Source organism: Callithrix jacchus, chromosome 18 (assembly GCF_049354715.1).
Source record: "Callithrix jacchus isolate 240 chromosome 18, calJac240_pri, whole genome shotgun sequence".
NCBI lineage: Eukaryota > Metazoa > Chordata > Mammalia > Primates > Cebidae > Callithrix > Callithrix jacchus.
This window is the reverse complement of record NC_133519.1, coordinates 29,052,513-29,074,474: the sequence shown is the minus strand read 5'-3', so window position 1 is coordinate 29,074,474 and position 21,962 is coordinate 29,052,513. Positions and strand designations below refer to the sequence as shown.

Sequence of the window (21,962 nt, the reverse complement as noted above, 5' to 3'; positions counted from 1 at the left end):
ATCTCAGCTCACTGAAACCTCCACCTACGTGGTTCAGGCGGTTCTCTGCCTCAGCCTCTTGAGTAGCTGGGTTTACATGCACATGCCATCACAACCGGCTAATTTTTTGTATTTTTAGTAGAGATGGGATTTTACCATATTGGTCAGGCTGGTCTTGAACTACTAACCTCGTGATCTGCCCACCTCAGCCTCCCAAAGTGCTAGGATTACAAGCGTGAGCCACCACGCCCGGCCAGATTTAGAGTTTTTGTTGGTCCATATCCTCATCAGCCTTTGGTATTGCTAATGTTTGAATTTTGGCCATTCTAACTGGTGTGTAGTGGTATCTCACTTGCTTTAATTTGCAATTCCTTAAAGACAACTGCTGAGCTATTTTTCATTTGCTGATCTGCCATCTGTGTAATCTATTTGATGAGGTGATTGCTCAGCTTTTTGTCCATTTTCAAAATTGGGTTGTCTTTTTATCAATGAGTTGTAAGAGTTCTTTATATATTCTATACATCTTTATCAGAAATATGATTTTACAATTGTTTTCATACATTCTGTGGATTGTTCTTTTCGCTTTCTTGTTGGTATCTTTGTTTTTTGTTGTTGCTGTTGTTTTTGAGATAGGGTCTCATTCTGTTGCCCGAACTAGAGCATAGGGCTGCAATCACAGCTCACTGTGCCCTGACCTCCTGGGCTCAGGTGATCCTTCCACCTCAGCCTCCCAGATAGGTGGGACTACGAGCATGTGCCACCATACCCAGGACATTTTTTTTTTTTTTTTTGTATTTTCTGTAGAGATGGGGTTTTGCCATGCTGCTTAGGCTGGTCTTAAACAATCCACTCAGCTTGGCCTCCCACAGTGCTGGGATTACAATTAGCCACTGCACCCAGCTAATATGAACATCTTTGAAACACAGTTTTTAGTTTTGATGAAGTTCAACTTACCTTTTTCTTTTGTTTCTTGTGCTTTTTGTCATATATCTAAAAAAAAAAAAACTCACTGCCTATTCCATGGTCATGAAGTCTTATGTCTATGTTTTCTAAGAGTTTCATAGTTTTAGTTCTTAGATTTAGCCTTTGATACATTTTGAGCTAATATGAATAAATGTTTAGTCAAGTCTTAAGTTTCTTTTAACAATGATTTGTAGTCTTCAAAATATAGTTTTACTTTTTTTGACAGTCATGCTCTGTCACCCAGGTTGGAATGCAATGGCATGATCTTAGCTCACTGCAACCTCAACCTCCCAGGTTCAATCCAGTCTCCTGTCTCAGCCACCTGAGTAGCTGGGATTATAGGTGTGCACCTTCATGCCTGGATAATTTTTATATTTTTTTGTAGAGATGGGGTTTCACCATGTTGGCCAGGCTGGTCTTAGAAGTCCTGGCCTCAAGAGATCTGCTAGCCTTGGCCTCCCAAAATGCTGAGATTACAGGCGTGAGCCCCTATACCTGGTCTAGTTTTACATTTCTTTTGTTAAATATATTCTTAATATTTTATTTTATTTTTTTGATGCTCTTGTAGATGAAATCGATTTTTGTTTTCAGAGTGTCCACTGCTAGTGTATTGAAATGTAACATATATTATTTATTTAACAAATCTTTATTAAGGGCCTACTATATGCCAGACAGTCTTTCTTATATGTGTAAGAAAACTATTATTAACATATTGTGGATGAAAGTATACAACACTAGCTGGGTACGGTGGCTCATGCCTGTATTCCTAGACTTCTGGGAGGTTCAGGCGGGTGGATCACTTGAGGCCAGGAGCTGGAGACCAGCCTGGCCAACATGGCGAAACCCCATCTCTACTAAAAAGACAAAACTTAGTTGGGCATGGTGGTGCACACCTGTAATCCCAGCTACTTGGGAAGCTGAGGCACGAGAATCACTTGAACTGGAGAAGCAGAGGTTGCAGTGAGCCAAGATTGTGCCACTCCAGCCTGTGTAACAGAGGAAGAAAAAAATAAAGATTATGAAACATTGTAAACACATTTTTACACTTTTGAGACTTTTGCTTCTTCAGACAACTAATATTTATATACTCATCTTATATCCTGTAACTTTGTCTAACTAGTTTTTTGTTTCTATTAGCTTTTCATTTGTAGATTTCTTAACATTTTCTATATATAAGATCATGTCATCTGTGAATGAGATAGTTTTTACTTTTTTCCTCCTTATCTGAATGTCATTCGTTTAATTTACTTGACTAATTGCCCTGGCTAGAAGGTCCTGTATGATGTTGAACAGAAATAGTTAAGAGTGGAGTTCCTTGACTTGTTCCTGATCTTTAAGAAAAAGAATCTAGTTTTTCACCATTCAGTATGTTAGTGGTGGGTTTTTCATCCATGTCCTTTGTCGGGTTGAAGAAGTTCCTTTCCTAGTTGTTTCAGTGCTTTTATCATGAAAAGGTACTGGATTTTGCCAAATGCTTTTTTTGTGTCTACTGAGATGATCATATGTGTGCAATTTTGAAATGTTTATTGATGTAGTGAATTACTAATTGATTTGCAGATGTTAAATCAACCTTACATTCCTAGGACAAATTGGTGATGATCTATTTTATAGTCTAATTTATTTTTTCCTTTTAGATGAAAGAAAAAGATAATTTTTAATTGTGAGAATATATACATAACACAAAATGTACCATCTTAACCATTTTTAGGTCTATAATACATTAAGTATGCTCTAATGGTTCCCAAACGTTGTGCTATAGTTGTCACCTTTTCATCTTTCATTTCAGTTATCGTCTACTGAGTAAAACTGCCTGAAGCAGCTGCACCTTCCATAGTGAGTAAAGTGTAGTGGTTTTATGAACAATATTTTTCTCAATGTTAAAAGAGGTTCTTATTACTTACATCTTAGGGTTTTTTTTTTTTGAGACAGGGTCTTACTCTGTCACCCAGGCTGGCATGCAGTGGTGTGATCTTGGCTTACTGCAACCTCTGCCTCCTGGGTTCAAGCGATTCTTGTGCCTCAGCCTCCCGAATAGTTGGGATCACAGGGGTACACCACCACACCCGGCTAACTTTTTTGTATTTGTAGTAAAGACAGGATTTCACCACATTGGCCAGGATGATCTCAAACTCCTGACCTCCAATGATCCACCCACCTCGGCCTCCCAAAGTACTGGGATTACAGGCGTGAGCCACCACAACTGGCCTTAGGTTTCTCTAGTGATCTGCATAGCTAGGTTTATTGAATATCTGACAAGATTAAACGGATGTTACTGTGCTATGACTGAAAAGCACTGGGCTACCTACCACAATAAATCCAACATGCTGAAATAAAGGGTTTGCAGTACCAAACAGATTTATACCTATTTAAGTAGAAGGCAATGTTACCCAATTTTAATTCAACAGGTTTCTCTCAGGAGAAAAACATACAACACACACACACACACACACACACAGAAATTTGAAAGTATTAAGTCACCCATCTTACCTGAGCACCCACGAGCTGCAGCAATGCTGAGTTCACAGGGAGAAGCTCAATGTCTGTATTGATAGTGGTCTGGTCAAATGGGCAAGCCTTGCGGTGGAGTTTATTCAGGCACATCTTGCAGACAGTATGGCCACAACCCAAACTGATGGGCTTTCGAATTGTTTCGTCGAAAGTCTGAGTGCAAATTGGGCAGGAGAGGAAATCCGTCCATTGTGGAGCTTGTACAGGCATTGCTTCTGGAGTTACAATTCACGAACACAAACACACACACAAATCTAAAGCAAAGATTCCACTGGAATCAAAATCTTTGAAAAAAAGTTTATCTTTTTTTTTTTTTTTTAAATATCTTCTGTAGATACAGTCAGCACATAGTGTGAAATATAACCTGGAAAACAGAAAAAAAAAAAAGGAAAAAAATTGCATGTCTTTCTTTCCAATTAAATTGCTGAAAAAGAACCACAAGTCCAGTCTTATTCCACAACTTTTTATACCACATTTGTACCACGGTAATCCATCTTTTTACACTTTCACAGATTTAGAGCAATGATAAAACATCTAGTTTATTCCCTCATTTTAGAGATGGGAAGTAGTCCCCTGCCTGAGGGGACACTTTAAATTAGTAATAAAGTTAGATCCAGGACCCAAGTCTCTTAAGTTTATTTAAGTCTCTGATTTTTAAAAAATAAATATATCTAAAACTTAAACTTGGTTAGGTACAGTGGCTCACGTCTGTAATCCCAGAATTTGGAAGGCCAAGGCAGGTGGCCCTTGAGGTCAGGAGTTGAAACCAGCCTGGCCAAACATGGTGAAACCCCATCTCCACTAAAATTACAAATATTAGCTGGGTGTGGTGGCAGGCACCTGTAATCCCAGCTAATCAGGAGGGTGAGGCATGAGAATCACTTGAGACTGGGAAGCAGAGGTTGCAGAAGGCCAAGATCATGCCACTACACTCCAGCTTGGCTGACTGAGTGAGACTCTGTCTTAATAACTAACTAACTAACTAACTAACTCTTTTTAAGGAAACTAATAATACTGTGTTTCTTGACCTGGGTACCATTTACATGGGTTTCATTAGTTGTGAAAATGTATCAAGCTCTTCACTTATGTGCACTTTTATGTATGTTCCACATCAATAAAGAGTTTTTCTTTGTAAATAGCCTAAAATAAAAAGTACCTTAAATACTTTATCGTCAAATTTGGTGGGAGTAATGAGATAAAAAGAGACTGTTTATTTTTAAGTTTCAGATATTCTTCTGAGCTTTATATACTGGTAGATGTCTCTTTTAGGCTCTTTGTGTGGCCTATACTTATTTGCTACAGCATGTTTTAAAACTATATAACGTATTTACCTCAAAATTTTTTTAACTCCTAAATTTAAGAATGATGGAATAATTATGATTAACCAGAACCTATGTATGATCAAATTTCACTGTCTACCTTCTACTTTTGGTGGGAGATAAAAGCCAAATTACAAAACTTATCACCTGGTGTCTACCAGGAATTTTCTTTAAATATAAAACCCAACCTGAAATTGCTAGCACACATCTTAAACAACATCTACTATACTTGCTATAACTGTAGTTTTTAAAAATGAGAATTGATGCCCAGAAGAATAAAGTACCGCTGGGTGTGGTGGCTCAAGCCTGTAATACCAGCACTTTGGGAGGCCGAGGCGGGTGGATTACGAGGTCAAGAGATCGAGACCATCCTGGTCAACATAGTGAAACCCCGTCTCTACTAAAAATACAAAAAATTAGCTGGGCATGGTGGCGCATGCCTGTAATCCCAGCTACTCAGGAGGCTGAGACAGGAGAATTGCCTGAACCCAGGAGGCAGAGGCTGCGGTGAGCCAAGATCGTGCCATTGCACTCCAGCCTGGGTAACACGAGTGAAACTCTGCCTCAAAAAAAAAAAAAAAAAGAAGAATAAAGTACCAAAGTCTTACAAGTTTTTAAAGATTTAATTATGCTCAGTAGTCTCCTTAACAAAAGTAAAAATTTATTTATGCTATAATTAAATAGAAAAGTAAATTATCTACAATCTTATTCTTCAAGCTTTACGGTTAGTTCATGTTTCACTGGAATAACTCAGTCTTGAATATAACCCCATTACTGATGAGAAAACAGGTTCCATTAGGTATGCTAAAAATTTTATCTAGGCTGGGTGTGGCAGCTCATGCCTGTATTCCCAGCACTTTGGGAGGCCGAGGTGGAAGGACTGAGCTCACAAGTGTGAGACCAGCTGAGGCAACAAAGCGAGGGCTCATCTCTACTAAAAATAAAAAAACTTAGCTGGGTATGGTGGCATGTGCCTGCAGTCCCAGCTACCTGGGAGGCTTAGGCAGGAGGATCACTTAAGCTGGGGAGATCAAGGCCACAGTGAGCTATGATCACACTGCTCACTGCACTCCAGTCTGAGCAACAGAAGGAGACCCTGTTTCAGAATGAATGAATGAATGAATAAATAAATATCATCCATTCATTAATTCAACAAATATTTATAAGCACAATTACATTCCAGGCTGTTTAAATTATGGGGCAAATAGTGAGACAGCACAGTCACAGTACCTGTCTTCATTTGTTAACAGTCTATTCCGCCTCAATTATGTTTGGGTTTTTGCAAAGTGTGCTACCAGATAATAAAAATGAACACTGAAATGAAAATAAATAGATATATAGATAAATTTAATGGCTTACATAGTTCCCAAATTAATTTCATGTTCAGGATCTAAAAGTTATCTGCAAGTGTATTCAAAAGATTCTTGCAATAATACAAAAAGTAAATTAGCAAATTGCCCACATTTTGATTTCTATAATAAAGCATTATAAATACTTTTAATAAAATTTGTCTACAAATAGATCATTCGTAGCTAGTCTGCTTATATTAAATTATTACTATTTAATATATGGAGGCTGTTATCTGGATAATAAGAAAATACAGTATCTAATCACACTATTCAATTGTAGAGTCAAATGCTGTAATTGTACATGGGATTATAATGTGTTCCAAAATAAAGGATTAAAAAGGTTAGTGTTTAGAAAATATAATATTCAGAATGAGAACTGGATGTTAGTCAGAAAATGTTTGCTGAAGCCAATTAAGTTGATTCAGTGTCATCCACATGAACTCTTCTATAGATTAGCATGACATTTTGTATTAATGCCTATGATGAATCTCATCATGTGCTAATCTTTGCAGAAGTAGAGTTAATCGTTACTTCTTTTTTCTATCATAACCTAATAGAGAACATAGAATTTTAAAATTAATCATAAAGATAAAATACAGTACTTTATTCCTTTAAGCACTATACAAATCCCAAAGCACGAACTGTAGTATTTTACTGCAGGTCATTATAGTTTTTACTATTTATACAGCTTGGTGCCACACACTGCGCCAAATGCCTCACACAGAGCAAACCTATAAACGGTGGGTACTACTGTTATCCCATTTTATAGATAACAGAAATGGAAGTTTAGAGGCTGAGTAAGCTAGAAACATACAGCTGAGATATTAACCCAGATTCTGGCTCAGAATCCAAACTCTTAATCCTATCACCACAGATTAAAGGTTAAATATAAAGAATGTAGAACTACTTGCACGTTCATTCAAAAATCATGTAAGATGCTAGAGTTGGTATAAGCCAATGTCACAGATCTGCATTCTCTAATACAAGCTTATCCAACCCCGCAGCCCATGAACCACATGCAGCCCAGGATAGCTTTGAAGGCAGCCCAACACAAATTTGTAAACTTCCTTCTAACAGTGTAAGATTTTTTGTGTGATTTTTTTTCTTTTTCATCAGCTATTGTTAGTGTTAGTGTATTTTATTTGTAGCCCAAGACAAATCTTATTCCAGTGTGGCCCAGGGAAGCCAAAAGATTGGACACCCCTGCATAGGTATTGACTTCACAGCCATTCCGTTCTTTCTTTTTTTTTTGAGACGGAGTTTCGCTCTTGTTACCCAGGCTGGAGTGCAATGGCACGATCTCGCTCACCGTAACCTCCGCCTCCTGGGTTCAGGCAATTCTCCTGCCTCAGCCTCCTGAGTAGCTGGGATTACAGGCATGCGCCATCATGCCCAGCTAATTTTTTGTATTTTTAGTAGAGACGGGGGTTTCACCATGTTGACCAGGATGGTCTCGATCTCTTAACCTCGTGATCCACCCGCCTCGGCCTCCCAAGTGCTGGGATTACAGGCGTGAGCCACCGCACCCGGCCGCCATTCTGTTTTTAGGCAAGCTTGGTCAAGTCCTTGTTCTGATCTTTGTCTTCTCAACAAGATATGAAACAGATGACTACTCCCTCCTTACAAGTGTTAATGAACCACATTCCCCTCCTCCATCCTTCCCAACTCACTGGCTATTCTTCTGAAAGCTTAAACTTAAAAATGCTGGAGTCCTCATGGTGTTATCTTGAGTTTCCTTTTCTCATCATGTTCCAGGTTAAAATCCTTACATGGCTTCCTATTATATTTAGAAAAAAATTCAGATTTCGTATTCATATTTACAAAGTCCTAAATGATATGACTTCTCCAACTGCATCACCTAACACCAGAAGATTTTCATCACGGGACCTTCTTTTCTTTTTCTTTAAGGCTCTACAGGCTTCAGGACATAACCAGATGTTTTTTCTTTTCTTTTTTCTTTGTTGAGATAGTCTTAAAATTGCAGCAAGTATTTGCGAATCACTACATGTCCAGCACTGCAGGCTATGGACAGCAAGAGCAACATCAGTTTAATCTTTCCCTGCTCTCCCACAGATTTCAGGTCAATGCTGCTGCAACAAGTTTCCTAAATGATTCTGCTGTAACAGAAACTGTTTAAAATAAAATTATAAAATATTACTGGCAAAAGATACCTTAGAAAAAGTCTAATTCTAGTTTCACTGGTTTTTTAAATAACATTTATTTATGTCCCTACCAGTAACAAGTCTTAAGTTTTTTCAAATACCTCTTTTCATTTAATCTTTACAACTAAAAAGGTTGGTATCATATTCCTTATTTTTACAAAAAAATAAAATAGCATTCAGAGAACTTCTCCAAGTTTATAAAAGGGTAAGTAGCAAACTTAAGACAACCACCACCTGAGGTCTTCTTGACAGGAAAATTTATGTACTTTCAACTATACCAATTTGACACGGAGTAGACCAAAGACAAGAGAAGTATGGCAGTTTCACTCAAAGAAGTCAAGTTTTCTGACTCCTAGTTTTAATGTCTCTTCTACCTCCACTGGGTTACCTTGCACGCAAATCTATCACTGAACCTCTGAAAGATTTTGAAAATATCCTTGTCATGTTAAAACTATAATTAGTAACAGTTGGCCCAGATCAAGGTATCCATTAACCTTGGAAACAATACATATATGTGCATTCTTCTGGAAAGACGATTCATGACTTTTACCATATTTTCAAAAGCTATGTTGGGGAAGGGGGTAGAGGGAGGGAAGAATTACTGACCTAGACATAAATAACTTTTGATGGCCAGGTGCAGTGGCTACTCATCTCTAACAAAAATACAAAAAATTAGCTGAGTGTTGTGGGGCATGCCTGTAATCCCAGCTACTCAGGAAGCTGAGGGAGGAGAACAGCTGGAACCCAGGAGGCGGAGGCTGCGGTGAGCCAAGATCCAGCACTGCACTCCAGCCTGGGCAACAGAGCAAGACTCTGTCTCAAAAAAAACTAACAACAAGAACAAAAAAACTTTTGAGAACCTAAGAATATTTTTAAAGTAAAAACAATTTATATAAACATACGTTTCCTCCGTATTTATACCACAGTCTCAACAGACTCATACAAATTTTTCAGGCTGGGTGTGATGCCTCATACCTATAACTCCAGCACTTTGAGGGGCTGAGATGGGAAGACAGCTTGAGCCCAGGAATTTGAGACCAGCCTGGGAACATAGGGAGACCCTCTCTCTACAAAAATTAGCCAGGCATGGTGGCATGCCCCTGTGGTCCCAGCGACCGAAGAGGCTAAGGCTAAGGTAGGAGGATCACCTGAGCCCAGTCGAGGCTGCAGTGAACCACGAACACGCCACTGCACTCCAGCCTGGGTGACACAGCAAGACCTCCATCTCAAAAAAAAAAAAAGAAACCTTATTCAATTCCCAGGAAAAAAATTAAATTCAGTTAGATGACCAAAAAATGTTTTATTGGTCTTTACTATGTGTTTAGTATTAGGGATAAAAAAAGAAAAGAAAAAAGAAACCTTATTCAATTCCCAGGAAAAAATTAAATTCAGTTAGATGACAAAAAAATGTTTTATTGGTCTTTACTATATGTTCAGTACTAGGGATAAAAAAAATGGTAAGACATTCTAACGCTACATGGAGCTTGCATTCTTTCTTTCACTAAACATATATACAATGATTGAAAGTTATGGTAAAGTACAGGGAGATACAAGCATATACAACAGAGGCAACCTGACAAAATTAGGGTAGAGCTGATGTACAGGTAAGTGATATTTACGGTAAGACTTTTAAAATGACTGCTGAATGAATGTCATGGGAAGAATAATGTTTAATATGTGTGTATAGATTCTAGGTAAAGAAACAGCATAACCATAGATTCTGAGACTAGATAGAAAATAGTACAAATGGGGAGCTAAAAAAAAAAAACAACAGACAATAGTGAAACTAAACCCAAACAAAACTCAGAATAGACAGCAAGAGGTATGAGACTGAAGAATTAAAAATGACTAAAGAACACAGGATCTTCTAACTTACATGATGGTATTTGGTTACTATGTGAAGAGTAGTATAAAGCCACTGAAGGGACAGGAAGTGATTCACTTTGTTTTGAATGTTCTCCTGTGATATTATTCTCACACAGTTCACTATGATTTCCTTCAAGGCCCAACTAGGAAGAGTAACAACTATGTGTCTTTTCTCACTCTTGAGCCCCAAAGTAATCATATGCTGCTACACCAGCATGAGGCCTACTTTAAGAAAACCTGTCATGTAAAAACTCTAATACAGAAAACAGATTGATTACAGTAATTATCCATATTACAGAAAGATAGTAACTTTACCAAGGTATTTATAATAAGATTTAAAAGACTAGAAACTGATGCAATTGAAAAAAACTGAGCTGGGAGTGGTGGCTCACACCAGTAATCCTAGGACTTTGGGAGGCTGAGGCTGAGGCACACAGACTGCCTGAGGTCAGGAGTTTGAGACCAGCCTGGTTAACATGGTGAAACCCCAACTCTACTAAAAAATAAATAAATAAATATTAGCAGGCGTGGTAACAAACACCTGTAGTCCCATTCTCCTATTCAGGAGGCTGAGGCAGGAGAATCACTTGAACCTGGGAGGCGGAGGTTGCAGTAAGCCGAGATCACACCGCTGCACTCCAGCCTGGGCATAATAGAGGGAGATTCTATCTCCAAAAAAAAAAAAAAAAAAAGATTCCTGTGATAATCACTCTAAAATGAATGATTCAAAACATTTGTCCTTATTAAATTTATGTTCTTTTACACATTTGGATGGCCAAACCATCAAAACTTATGAGTTCTTTTCAAAATTTAAAAACTTTAGAATAGTTTGTAACTTATCTCTCTTTTTTTTTTTGTACTTTAGGTTCTGGGGTACATGTGCAGATCACGCATGATTGTTGCATAGGTACATACACAGCAAGGTGTTTGCTGCCTTCATACCCCCATCACCTGTATCTAGTATTTCTCCCCACCCTCCCATAACTTATCTCTTTCAAAGAACTAGCATTCCGGCCGTGCGTGGTGGGTCACGCCTGTAATCCCAGCACTTTGGGAGGCCGAGACAGGTGGATCACGAGGTCAAAAGATCGAGACCATCCTGGTCAACAAGGTGAAACCCCCGTCTCTACTAAAAATATATATTTAAAAAAAAATTAGCTGGGCATGGTGGTGTGTGCCTGTAATCCCAGCTACTCAGGAGGCTGAGGAAGGAGAATTGCCTGAACCCAGGAGGCGGAGGTTGCGGTGAGCCGAGATCGCACCATTGCACTGCAGCCTGGGTAGCAAGAGCAAAACTCCGTCTCAAAAAAAAAAAAAAAAAAGAACTAGCATTCCTTTATTAATTTTACTGATCACTTCTATCTCTATTAACTTTGTAAAATAAAGTATGTAGTTCTTAATCTCTTAGATTTTCTAGTAAAATAGTTCTTAGACACAACTACAAAAAACTTGATAGAATAAAAATACAAAAATCAATTCAGTTCTTTATTAAAAATAAAACCACTGGCCAGGCGTGATAGGTCACACCTGTAATCTCAGCACTTTGGGAGGCCAAGGTAGGCAGAATACCTGAGGTCGGGAGTATTCGAGATCAGCCTGACCAACATGGAGAAACCCCGTCTCTACTAAAAATACAAAATTAGCTGGGCATGGTGGTGCGTGCCTGTAATCCCAGCTACTCAGGAGGCTGAGGCAGGAGAATTACTTGAACTCGGGAGGTGGAGACTGTGGTGAGCCGAGATCAAGCCACTGCACTCCAGCCCAGGCAACAAGAGTAAAACTCTGTTTCAAAAAAAAAAAAAAAAAAGCATTATTTTGACCATAAAGACAGGTTTGAGAGACCAAGGGGAAAATAATATTCTTAAAGCTTGACTTTGCCTGGGAAATTTGATGATTAATAACAGAAAGTCACTCTTAGATGACCCTATTTCAGGACTTACAAAATCACAAAGCAAAGATTTTTTTTAGGAACTCGAAGTGTCAGTTAATTATAGATAGTAGATCTAAGAAGAATTTCCATTTCCTCATTCTTTAAATCTTTCTCTAAACTTATTCTTCTAAACATTCTCCATGCTTCTCAAAGATAGTTTATATACTCTTCAAACACAACATGTATCTAAACCACAGAAGACATGATTTAGTGAATAAGCATTCTTTCAGTCAAAAGGAAACATATGAAAGAAAATTATTAATATACTAACATCCAGATTTTTTTGAACTTCCTCAGAACAAGGTATGTCAGCAAACTAAAAAAACCCACAAGACAAAAACAGCTGTAAATAATTCTATTAAATCACTTTTGCATTTAAAATAAGTGAATAGTATGGTATGTAAATTATACTTCAGTAAAGCTGTTAAAATAGTCAAAGCACATGCATTCAAGGCCTGCAGATAAATTGTTGGGGGGCAGGCCCAATCTAGTTCATTAGGAGTATTTCTACTGGAACCTTCCTAATTGAAACAGAAGACAAATGATGTGCCCTCTTTATTTCCAAAAAGATCCAAAAGAGTGACACTGCCATTCAGTTATGAAAGCAATGATTAGTTTCCCCATCAGTTTAAATAAGGCCTCCCCTTTCCTACAAAAATGACAATTAGAGATTTTACTGTTGTTAACTGATAATACAGAATATACATGATAATTAAACTGCAATCAGTTCAAGGGTCTGACCTAAGACCTAAGTTCAAAAATACCATATATTCTCCCCAATTATACATACACATTTTTACACCACTGAAGAGTGCTCATAGAAAACACTGAGAAAACTGTGTTATGTGGTTATATGCCTTCTTCATGGCATTGACTGAAGCTACAGTACAGAATGTGACATTTAACAATTCACTATTAATTTATCCCAATGTCTAAATTCTGGTTAAGAACCACCACTTTCTTAAATCTCTATATTTTATCACTAATATTACCATTTGACTACTCAGCTTTTTTTGCTTAACAAAGAAATAAATATCTTATTCAAGTAAAAAAAGTATTTCAGCTGGGTGCTCTGGCTCACACCTGCAATCTCAGCACTTCTGGGAGGCTGAGGTAGGAGGATCATTGGAGACCCCAGGAGTTCAAGATCAACCTGGCCCACAAAGCAAGACCTTGTCTCTATAGGCAAAATTTAAAAATGAGCAGAGTGTGGTGGCATGTACTTGTAGTCTCAGCTACTCAGGAGACTGAGGTGAGAGGTACACTTGATCCCAGAAGTTCAAGGCTTCAGTGAGCTATGACTATACCACTGTACTCTAGCCTGGACAACAGAGTGAGACCCCATCTCTCAAAAAAAAAAAGAGAGAAAGAAAGAAGAAAGAAAACATTTTAATGACTCCTAAACAATAAGACTACTGCCTGGGTCCACCAGCTAAGTGACTAGTTTGTATATACCAAATGCCAAGTCTTACAGCTCCCTTAGCTGTTAAATTCAAATGTATGCCTCTGCAAAATAACGAATAACTACATGTTGTGAGCCTTGGTGTTAAATTATGATTAAAACATTGCCAATGAGCTACTACAGACACAATTGTGTGACAAGATGCATCTGGAAAGATGTAAAACAGCTTGGTTTTCTGAACAACAATCACGTGTCAGTCACTGTGCTATGTGTTTTCAGATGTTTCTCTCAAATATCCACAATGTGAACTACCACCAGTAACCATATTTGTGAAGCAAAAACTAGGACATCATTATACTTTCAGTGCTCTATATACAGTATCTCATTAATTAAATGTTCACAGTAACACTGTAGTATAGTTATCCCCATTTTAAAGATAAGGAACCCAAAGTACCCAAGTCACAAAGCTAGCAAGTGGCAGGACTAAGACTCAAACTCACACCAAACTCCCAAGCTGGTTCTTTTAAACTCTATAATTTGTGTCACCTCATGAATAAAAGTTCATAGTAATTATTGCACGGGAGCTCTTGAGAGTGATGGAAATGTCTTAAAATTGAATTGTAGCAATGGTTGCACAACTCTGTAAATTCACTAAAAATCATTTGTGTATTTAAAATAAGTAAGTTTTATGGTATGTAAATTATACTTCAATAAAGCTATTAAAATATTCATTAAAGGCTTTTTAATAGTCAGTTTTAAATTTTTAAGTAATACTTTAGAAATACAGAAACTATTCAAATTTGTTCTATGAGCACAGCAATAGCCCTATTAAATAGCTAAATTATATAGCTGAAAAAATTTCATTTAAATGTATCACATATTTATTTATTACCATCTCCTCCATTATAGGTTCATTTTATATGTTCCTGATTTAGAGAGAGAAAAATGGAGATTAAAATTCCAGTATCTACTCTGAGCCAGTCACTCCTCTGAGGCATTATTATGCCCATTTTACAGATGATACCTCAAGGTTTGGTGGCATTAATAAGTAAACTGCCTCAAATAAATAAACTGTTTAGCTGGGATTAACACCATGTCTTACATATTTGAAGCATAAGCCGGCCTATGAAAAATGTCTTATCAAACAAAACCACACTGTCTGTAAGATGAAAATCTTGGTTCTTTTCCCACCTTGCCCCATGAGATGAGATTTTTAACTCATTATTCTTGACCTTAATTTTTCATTTCTCGGAACATTTTCACAGTAACCAGCATGTAGGGCCACATCGGAGAACAGAAAATGTTTCACTATCTTGAAAAATGAAGCAGGAAATAAAAACACAAAGAAGAAAACTAACAAAGGCCTATTATAACGCTTAATTTTTTAACTCTCAGCAGAGCATCAACTCATTTACAGTGGAAATAGTCTAAAACTTGAGAAGGCTCAAGGTTTTTCTAGCAATAATATCTTGTGAAGAAAGAGCCAGTTTTGATTATAAAGGTATCCCTTCCCAAAATGTATGGACTGAATTGTAACCCTATATATACACAACATCCTGGATATAAATAATTTAATGTGATTATGTTAATACAAATGGATAAGTACTTGGGACAGGCATAAAGAGAAGGGCTTCTGAGTTAGAGGGAAAAATAGCTTGAAAAATAGAACTTGTTAAAGAAAGGTTGAAGGAAAGTTCCAGGGGTTAATTCGGGTTGCTATTTTTTTCAGCATTCAGAGGCAAAAAGAAAAATTTCTATTTCCAACCTAATGCTAGATTTAGTAGTAAGGAAAGAACAAAATCATTGATGGAGAAGCCGCCTGACCTGAGTTTGAAAGAGAGTGCCTGAGAAAGTAAGAGACAGTCTTTACTTTTTTCATTTCATTTCATTTATTTATTTATTTTTTTGAGACAGAGTTTCGCTCCTTACCCAGGCTGGAGTGCAATGGCGAGATCTTGGCTCACTGCAATCTCCGCCTCCTGGGTTCAGGTAATTCTCCTGCCTCAGCCTCCCGAGTAGCTGGGATTACAGGTGTGCACCACTATGCCCGGTTAATTTTTGTATTTTTAGTAGAGACGGGGTTTCACCAGGCTGGCCAGGTCTCAAACTCCTAGCCTTAAGTGATCAGCCTCATTCTCCCAAAGTGCAGGGATTATGTAGGCGTGAGCCACCGCACCTGGCCAAAAGCATCATCCTTAAAGGTAGTAGCAAGGAAAACTTATTGATTAAACAAAAAAGCAAAATGTTTTAATTTTTTCAGTTTTTGCATTAACATTCTGTTGAATATTACATATACTAAACTGTCAAGTAAATAAATATATAATCTCCAATTTAGTGTTAGTACAAACATTAGGATATAATAAAAACTGATTACCAAGGTCAGGAGTATTTTTGGTATATACATTGAGCATTTTAGTTTACTCATTACCCCAAAAAAATTTTTAAAAAGTTTATTCATTATCTTAACTGCTTTTAAATTAAACATAAATTTCTGAAACTGGTTTTTTTCAGTTTCAGGGGCAAATGAAAGTTGATGTTTCCTTCTTAATCAAGCTTCTTTTCTAAATCATAAAGATATTTCAGTCCCAAGACAAAAGATTCATGAATAAATTTTGAAGATGAGGCCAAATATTTTAACAAGACTAAACAGTTTTCTAGGTCATCTTTTGAAATCAGTCCTCTTGCTGTTATAATGATTCATTTTTATAAAGGAAGTTTACTCTTTTTGTCTCCATAAGTTATTGTGAGACATGCAAATGTGACTGGCAAATAATAATTTGGAATACAGGGGAAAATAATCACAATAAAAAGAAAATTTAACCTGTGTTTAATAAACACATGCTTCAGGTTGTTAAATACCATCCTATAGAATCCTAAGGAATATGATGAAGTTAAGACATTTTAGAGGGTGGCACTAATATTCTGTTTCTTCAACTTATCCTTCATTACTAGTTCTTTCTCCACTGGCATGCTTAAATCTTTGTCCAGGAGCTGAAAGAAGTTTGTCTCCAACTCATCTTATCTAAAAAAGGGTCATTCAATTCTTGTCCCTGTTTCCATCCACCACTATTTTGATATAACTCTTAAGCACATTAAGAACCTTATGAAATTCAAGAGTCATATTGCAATTCTTATTTTACTTCTTTCTATATAGCATTTAATAATATTAAACAGGTAACCCTAAAAATGCTGCCCTTTTCTGGCTTCTATATAACATACTGTCCACTAATTGGCAGACCACTCCTTGCCAGTCTCTGTGGAGGGCTTCTTCTCTACTCATCCTTGGAATATTGGTGGTCCTTAGAATTCCTTCCTCAATTATCTTCCCTAGAAAGTTTCCCTGAGTAATTCCATCTGTTTTTATGTTTTCAACTACCAACTAGATCCTGCTGATGTCCAAACCTCTCTGTCAAGTTCAGACTTCTCTGCTGGGTGCCAGAGCCATATAACCAGTTGACTACTAGTCATCCATGCTCCACCAGGACCTCAAACTTAACATGTCCAAAATGATCTCCTCCCACCAAACCTTTTGTTTTCTTTGTCAATGACTGAGTAACATACCAATTACATGTGATAAAAGCATGGAGAATTGCCTGGCGCAGTGGCTCATGCCTGTAATCCCAACACTTTGGGAGGTTGAGATGCACAGAACACCTGAGGTCAGGAGTTTGAGACAAGCCTGGCCAACGTGGTGAAAACCTGTCTCTACTAAAAATACAAAAATTAGCAGGACGTAGTGGTAGGTGCCTGTAATCCCAGCTACTTGGAAGGCTGAGGCAGGAGAATCACTTGAACACAGGAGGTTGAGGTTGCAGCAAGCCAAAGATTGCGCCGCTGCATTCTAGCCTGGGCAACAAGAGCAAGACTCCCATCTCAAAAAAAAAAAAAAAAAGGGGGGGGGGCAATCATCCTAGACTACTCTCTTTTCTCACCCCCCTACCTATCAATCACCATGTACATATTATTTCTTTAATGTTTCTTAAAACCTTCTCATCCATTTCCAATACCTTCCAATACCTTAGTTTAAGGTAATGTTTCTTAAATCCTTCTCATCCATTTCCAATCCAATACTTTAGTTTAAGATAATGTTTCTTATATCCTTCTCATCCATTTCCAACACCTTCCAATACCTTAGTTTAAGGCAATGTTTCTTAAATCCTTCTCATCCATTCCCAACACCAACATCTCTGACCTGGATCACTGTGACAATTTCTTAATTGGTATCCCTGGTAACAAACATCTCTAATACAGCAAAGCTAGGCTATAATAACTAGACTGCTAAGTTCCTGAAAATCAGAGAATATTTTGGTTTTTTTTTCTATCTTCCTTGTTATTATTATTTTTTGAGACAGCGTCTCACTCTGTCATCCAGACTGGAGTCAACAGCACAATCACGGCTCATTATAGCCTCAAGCCTCAACCTTCTGGGTTTAAGTGATCCTCTTACCTCAGCCTCCCAAGTAGCCAGGACTATATTTGTACACCAACACACCTGGTTAATTTTTTAACAATTTCTAGTGGAAATGGTATCTCACAATGTTGCCCAGGCTAGTCTCAAACTCCTGGGGTCAAGTGTTCTCCCATCTCGGCCTCCAGAATTGTTGAAGTTACAGGCATGAGCCACCGTGCCTGGCCCTATTTTCTCTATGGTTTTAATATACAGGAAGACATCCTATATAAGGTTAGCAAATCTATCAAGCTGGAGTATTTATGTATTCTCTAATAGAAGGTGACTTGGCTCCTGCCCCCCCGCCCCCCCAAAAAAAGAGAAGAAAAAAGTATACTGGGCTAATGGTAAGCTGCCAGAGAAGAAACCTAGGATCTTACCATTCAGAGTAAAATGCAAAGGCTCTAGGTTTTTTCCCTAGCAGTTTCCCACTAACCCAAAAGCCTTTTTATTGGAGCGGTGTGGGCGGGGAGGGGACAGGAGCCAGTTGACTTTCTATGAAAGAACACATGAATACTGCAGCTTGATAGATTTGCTAACATATACAGGACAGCTTCCTAAGTATTAAAAACCACAGAGAAAATAGTGACATGGGGTCTATTTCCCCCATTCTTCAACCTGGGTGGCCCTGACTTACTTTCAACAGTCTCATGCAACAGAAGTAATGCTGGGAGAGTTTCAGAGCCTAGGTCTCAAGAGACCTTACAGGAAGCTTGAACTAGCTTGCCTGAGGACAAGAGTACATGAAACAAAGACCTGTTAACTCAGATCCCTAAAACCAGTCCCAATTTGAGCTGTCAGATGATTGTAGCTACAAAAGTGGCCTCAGGGGAGACCAGCAGAACTACCAAACTAAACTCAGTCCAAATTGCTGACTCACATAATTGTAAGCAAATAAAATGGTTGTTGTTTTAAGCAGCTAAATTTTAGAGTGGTTTGTTAATAATAGATACCTGATTACATAATTAAGATAGTTTTACCTATATAAATTTCATCATAGTCTTTTGATAAAATATGTAATAGTGACATAGGAATTGAAAGGTTCTCTCAATTGAATTATAACCTTTCTAATAGAGCGTATTTATCTTTTTTAAGCTCTAAAAATTACTAAGATACTGATGTACCTTCACAAACACAACATGCCTAAATTTAGCTTCTCGATCCTTCATCATAAATTATCAGCAACAGAAAAACAAAACGATACATTTTCAAAGCATAATACGGGCAATGAACCCCTTTTAACTTAAAAATATATACCATTTGTGCTTAATTTAAAACTTTCTAAAATTTCTCATAATCCAGCTCAACATACTTAAATTGTGATCCACGCGCAGTCCTCCATGTCAATGTGCCAAAGCGGCATTATTAACTCCTAATACTGATAACATTTCATGTGTTTCCAAGTTAGATGTTGTCAGTCCTTACCAGTGACAATCTAAAGACTGGGGAGGTGGTGGCTCATCCCAGTAATCTCAGCACTTTGGGAGGCTAAGGTGGGTAGATCACCTGTCAGGAATTCAAGACCAGCCTGGCCAACATGACAAAACCCCATCTCTACTAAAAATACAATAAGTTAGCCAGATTTGGTGGTGGGCACCTGTAATCCCTGCTACTTGCGAGGCTGAGGCAGGAGAATCGCTTGAACCCAGGAGGCGAAGGTTGTAGTGAGCTGAGATCATGCCATGGCATTGCAGCTTGGGCAACAAGAGCAAAACTTCGTCTCAAAATAAAGACCGTTCTTTACCATCATTAGCTAAGGTTAGTCATCTTCAGCAAGGTATACTTTTTCCCTAGCTACAACTATCTTCATATATTCCCCAAATATTTTCTCTATCCCAAAACGTAGGAGAAAGAGAAGGGCATTTGGCTGCCAATCAGCACCTCATTTAATCTTTCCAACAACCTTCTGACATAGATATTATTACCTCTACTTTAGTGAGGAAGGAAGGAAAGAAAACTCAGTTACTCAGCTAACTTAGTGATTTAGTCATAATTTGAACCCACATCTATTTGACTCCAAAGCTTATATTTTTTCCACTATAACACCATGCCTTCCAACTTTTAGCATTTGTACCTTTTATTGTACTTTTTAGTAATTATTTTATTAGTCAGCCCTAATTAAATACATATAATAAATGATGCCCATTTTAGATTTAATCTGAGCATGATAGTTTTAAATAGGAACTCTGGAACTGTTTAAACCTACTTGTTCATTAAAAAGAAAAAAAATGAGGTTGTAGCAGCAACTACTGTATTTCTTTTGAAGAACCACAAGGATAACTTTGCTTTGAATATTTTATTAAAATATTTTACTGAGAAATGAGAAGGGAACTAAAACAAAATGAATCACATATCTTAAGATACTTTACTGATATTTTAAGATGAACTATAACACATGATACAGATCAAGAGTGTTTAGTTCAGTGAATTACCACGAAGAGAACATACCTGCATACTGAAGACACACATTATCAGCATCTCAAAAGGCTCCCTCGTCATCCTTCCCAATCATTACTCCTTTATTCTTCCCGAAATATCACTACTATCCTAATTCCTAACATAATGTGTTAGTTCTGCCTGGTTTAGAATTTTATATAATGATATCATCAGTATGCATTCTTTTGTACTTGGCTTCTTTCACACAGTGTTGTTGCTGTTGTTGTTATTATTTGAGTCAGGGTCTTGCTTTATCACCCAGGCTGGAGTGTAGTGGCATGGTCATGGCTCACTGCAGCCTTGAACTCCTGGATTCAAATGACCCTCCCACCTCAGCCTCCTGAGGAGCTGGGACTACAAGTATTCGCCACCCTGCCTGGCTACTTTTTAAAAATATTTGTAGACATGGACTGTATTTCCCGGGCTGGTCTCAAACTCCTGGCCTCAAGTGATTCTCCTACCTCAGCCTCCCAGATCAGTAGGATGACAGGTGTGAGCCACTGTGTCTGGCCCACACAACATTATTTTCATTAGATTTTTCCCCCAGTATTTACTACATTTTAAATTGTTACAAAGCACTCCAGTTAAAATTATCACAGTTAGGAAGCCACCCTTTATGAACTTATTTTTGGAGCAGTGATGACTTGTAGATTTTGAATATAGCAGATTTCTCATGTTGAACTGGAAGGAACAAAAATGGTGTCAATAACAAAAAGCATACAACAAAAATCTCCTCTTTACTCAAGAAAACACAGCAGTGTATGCATCACGCAGCATATGTGGCAGACACACTAATAGTTTCTTAATACTTGCTTCTTGCTCCTATTACTTGCTTCTATTTTTTTTTCCCAAGAATCCTGTGCCTGAGACTTCCTTGTGGCATTATGTGGCTGCCATCATGTTCTGACCAATTCTAAAAACATCTAGATGTATTCACAATAGGTAGATACCTAATTATACAATCTGACCTAGAAATTTTATTTGCATTAAAAACCTAGTATATTTAATAATAATAGCGATAATATCAGTATTTTCAAAATGTATTTTCCCCATAATCTCTTGGTCAGGGCTTAAGGATATATCAAACTATTTCCAGAAAGTAATGTCACAGAGACTTTTCATGGCAGATATTTGAAAACCAATGCTTGGGAAAGAAGTAAGAAGGAAGCAGAAGCAGCAGCAGAAAGGGGGAAGGGGAGGAGAAGGAAGAGGAGGAACTGATTCATTTTCCATTTTAGAATTATTTCTCCACTACCATCCCAAGCAAAATCACATTTTGAAGAGTTTAAAAGAATGAACGAATTGCTACATGGACTCCAAACACAGAATCCTTTAGCTACAATGTATCTTGCTTATACAGTATTATTACTTAATCTTTATATAAAGTGGATTGAAAGAGGAAATAAATTATAAAAAGGGATGTTGTTCAAAACTGAAAAATATGTTTAGCAAATCGAAAAAAGATAAAAGAAAAAGAAAAAAAAAAGGGATGTTGTGGCTAGGTGTTGTGGCCCACGTCTGTAATTCCAGTGCTTTGGGAGGCCAAGGCTGGCAGATCACCTGAGGTCAGGTCAAGACCAGCCTGGTCAATATGGTGAAAC

General features: G+C 37.6%; 2 protein-coding genes across 6 annotated transcripts in view; both read right to left on the bottom strand.

The window, feature by feature from the left end:
* RC3H1 (ring finger and CCCH-type domains 1) overlaps nt 1-3,715 on the bottom strand; it is a 54,131-nt gene extending 50,416 nt beyond the window's left edge. For 2 of the 4 annotated variants that reach the window (XM_008984986.5, XM_002760351.7), the window contains exon 1: nt 3,430-3,715. In XM_008984986.5, coding sequence (XP_008983234.1) covers nt 3,430-3,660 — 231 coding nt within the window. In that variant the 5' untranslated portion in view covers nt 3,661-3,715. The remainder of the gene's footprint in view (nt 1-3,429) is intronic. The other 2 variants (XM_017966084.4, XM_078356267.1) reach the window with 1 other exon arrangement.
* The window catches only part of LOC144580258 (uncharacterized), a 31,446-nt gene continuing 13,157 nt past the window's right edge, over nt 3,674-21,962 (bottom strand). The window contains exons 2-3 of one of the 2 annotated variants that reach the window (XR_013529505.1): nt 6,000-6,083; nt 3,678-3,814 (exon numbers count right to left, since the gene is read on the bottom strand). Coding sequence is in view for 1 of the 2 variants with exons in the window: in XM_078356269.1 (XP_078212395.1) it covers nt 3,768-3,814 (47 nt within the window). In the remaining variant the exon portion in view is untranslated. Of the gene's footprint in view, nt 3,815-5,999; nt 6,084-21,962 lie in introns of both variants that reach the window. The other variant, XM_078356269.1, reaches the window with a different exon arrangement.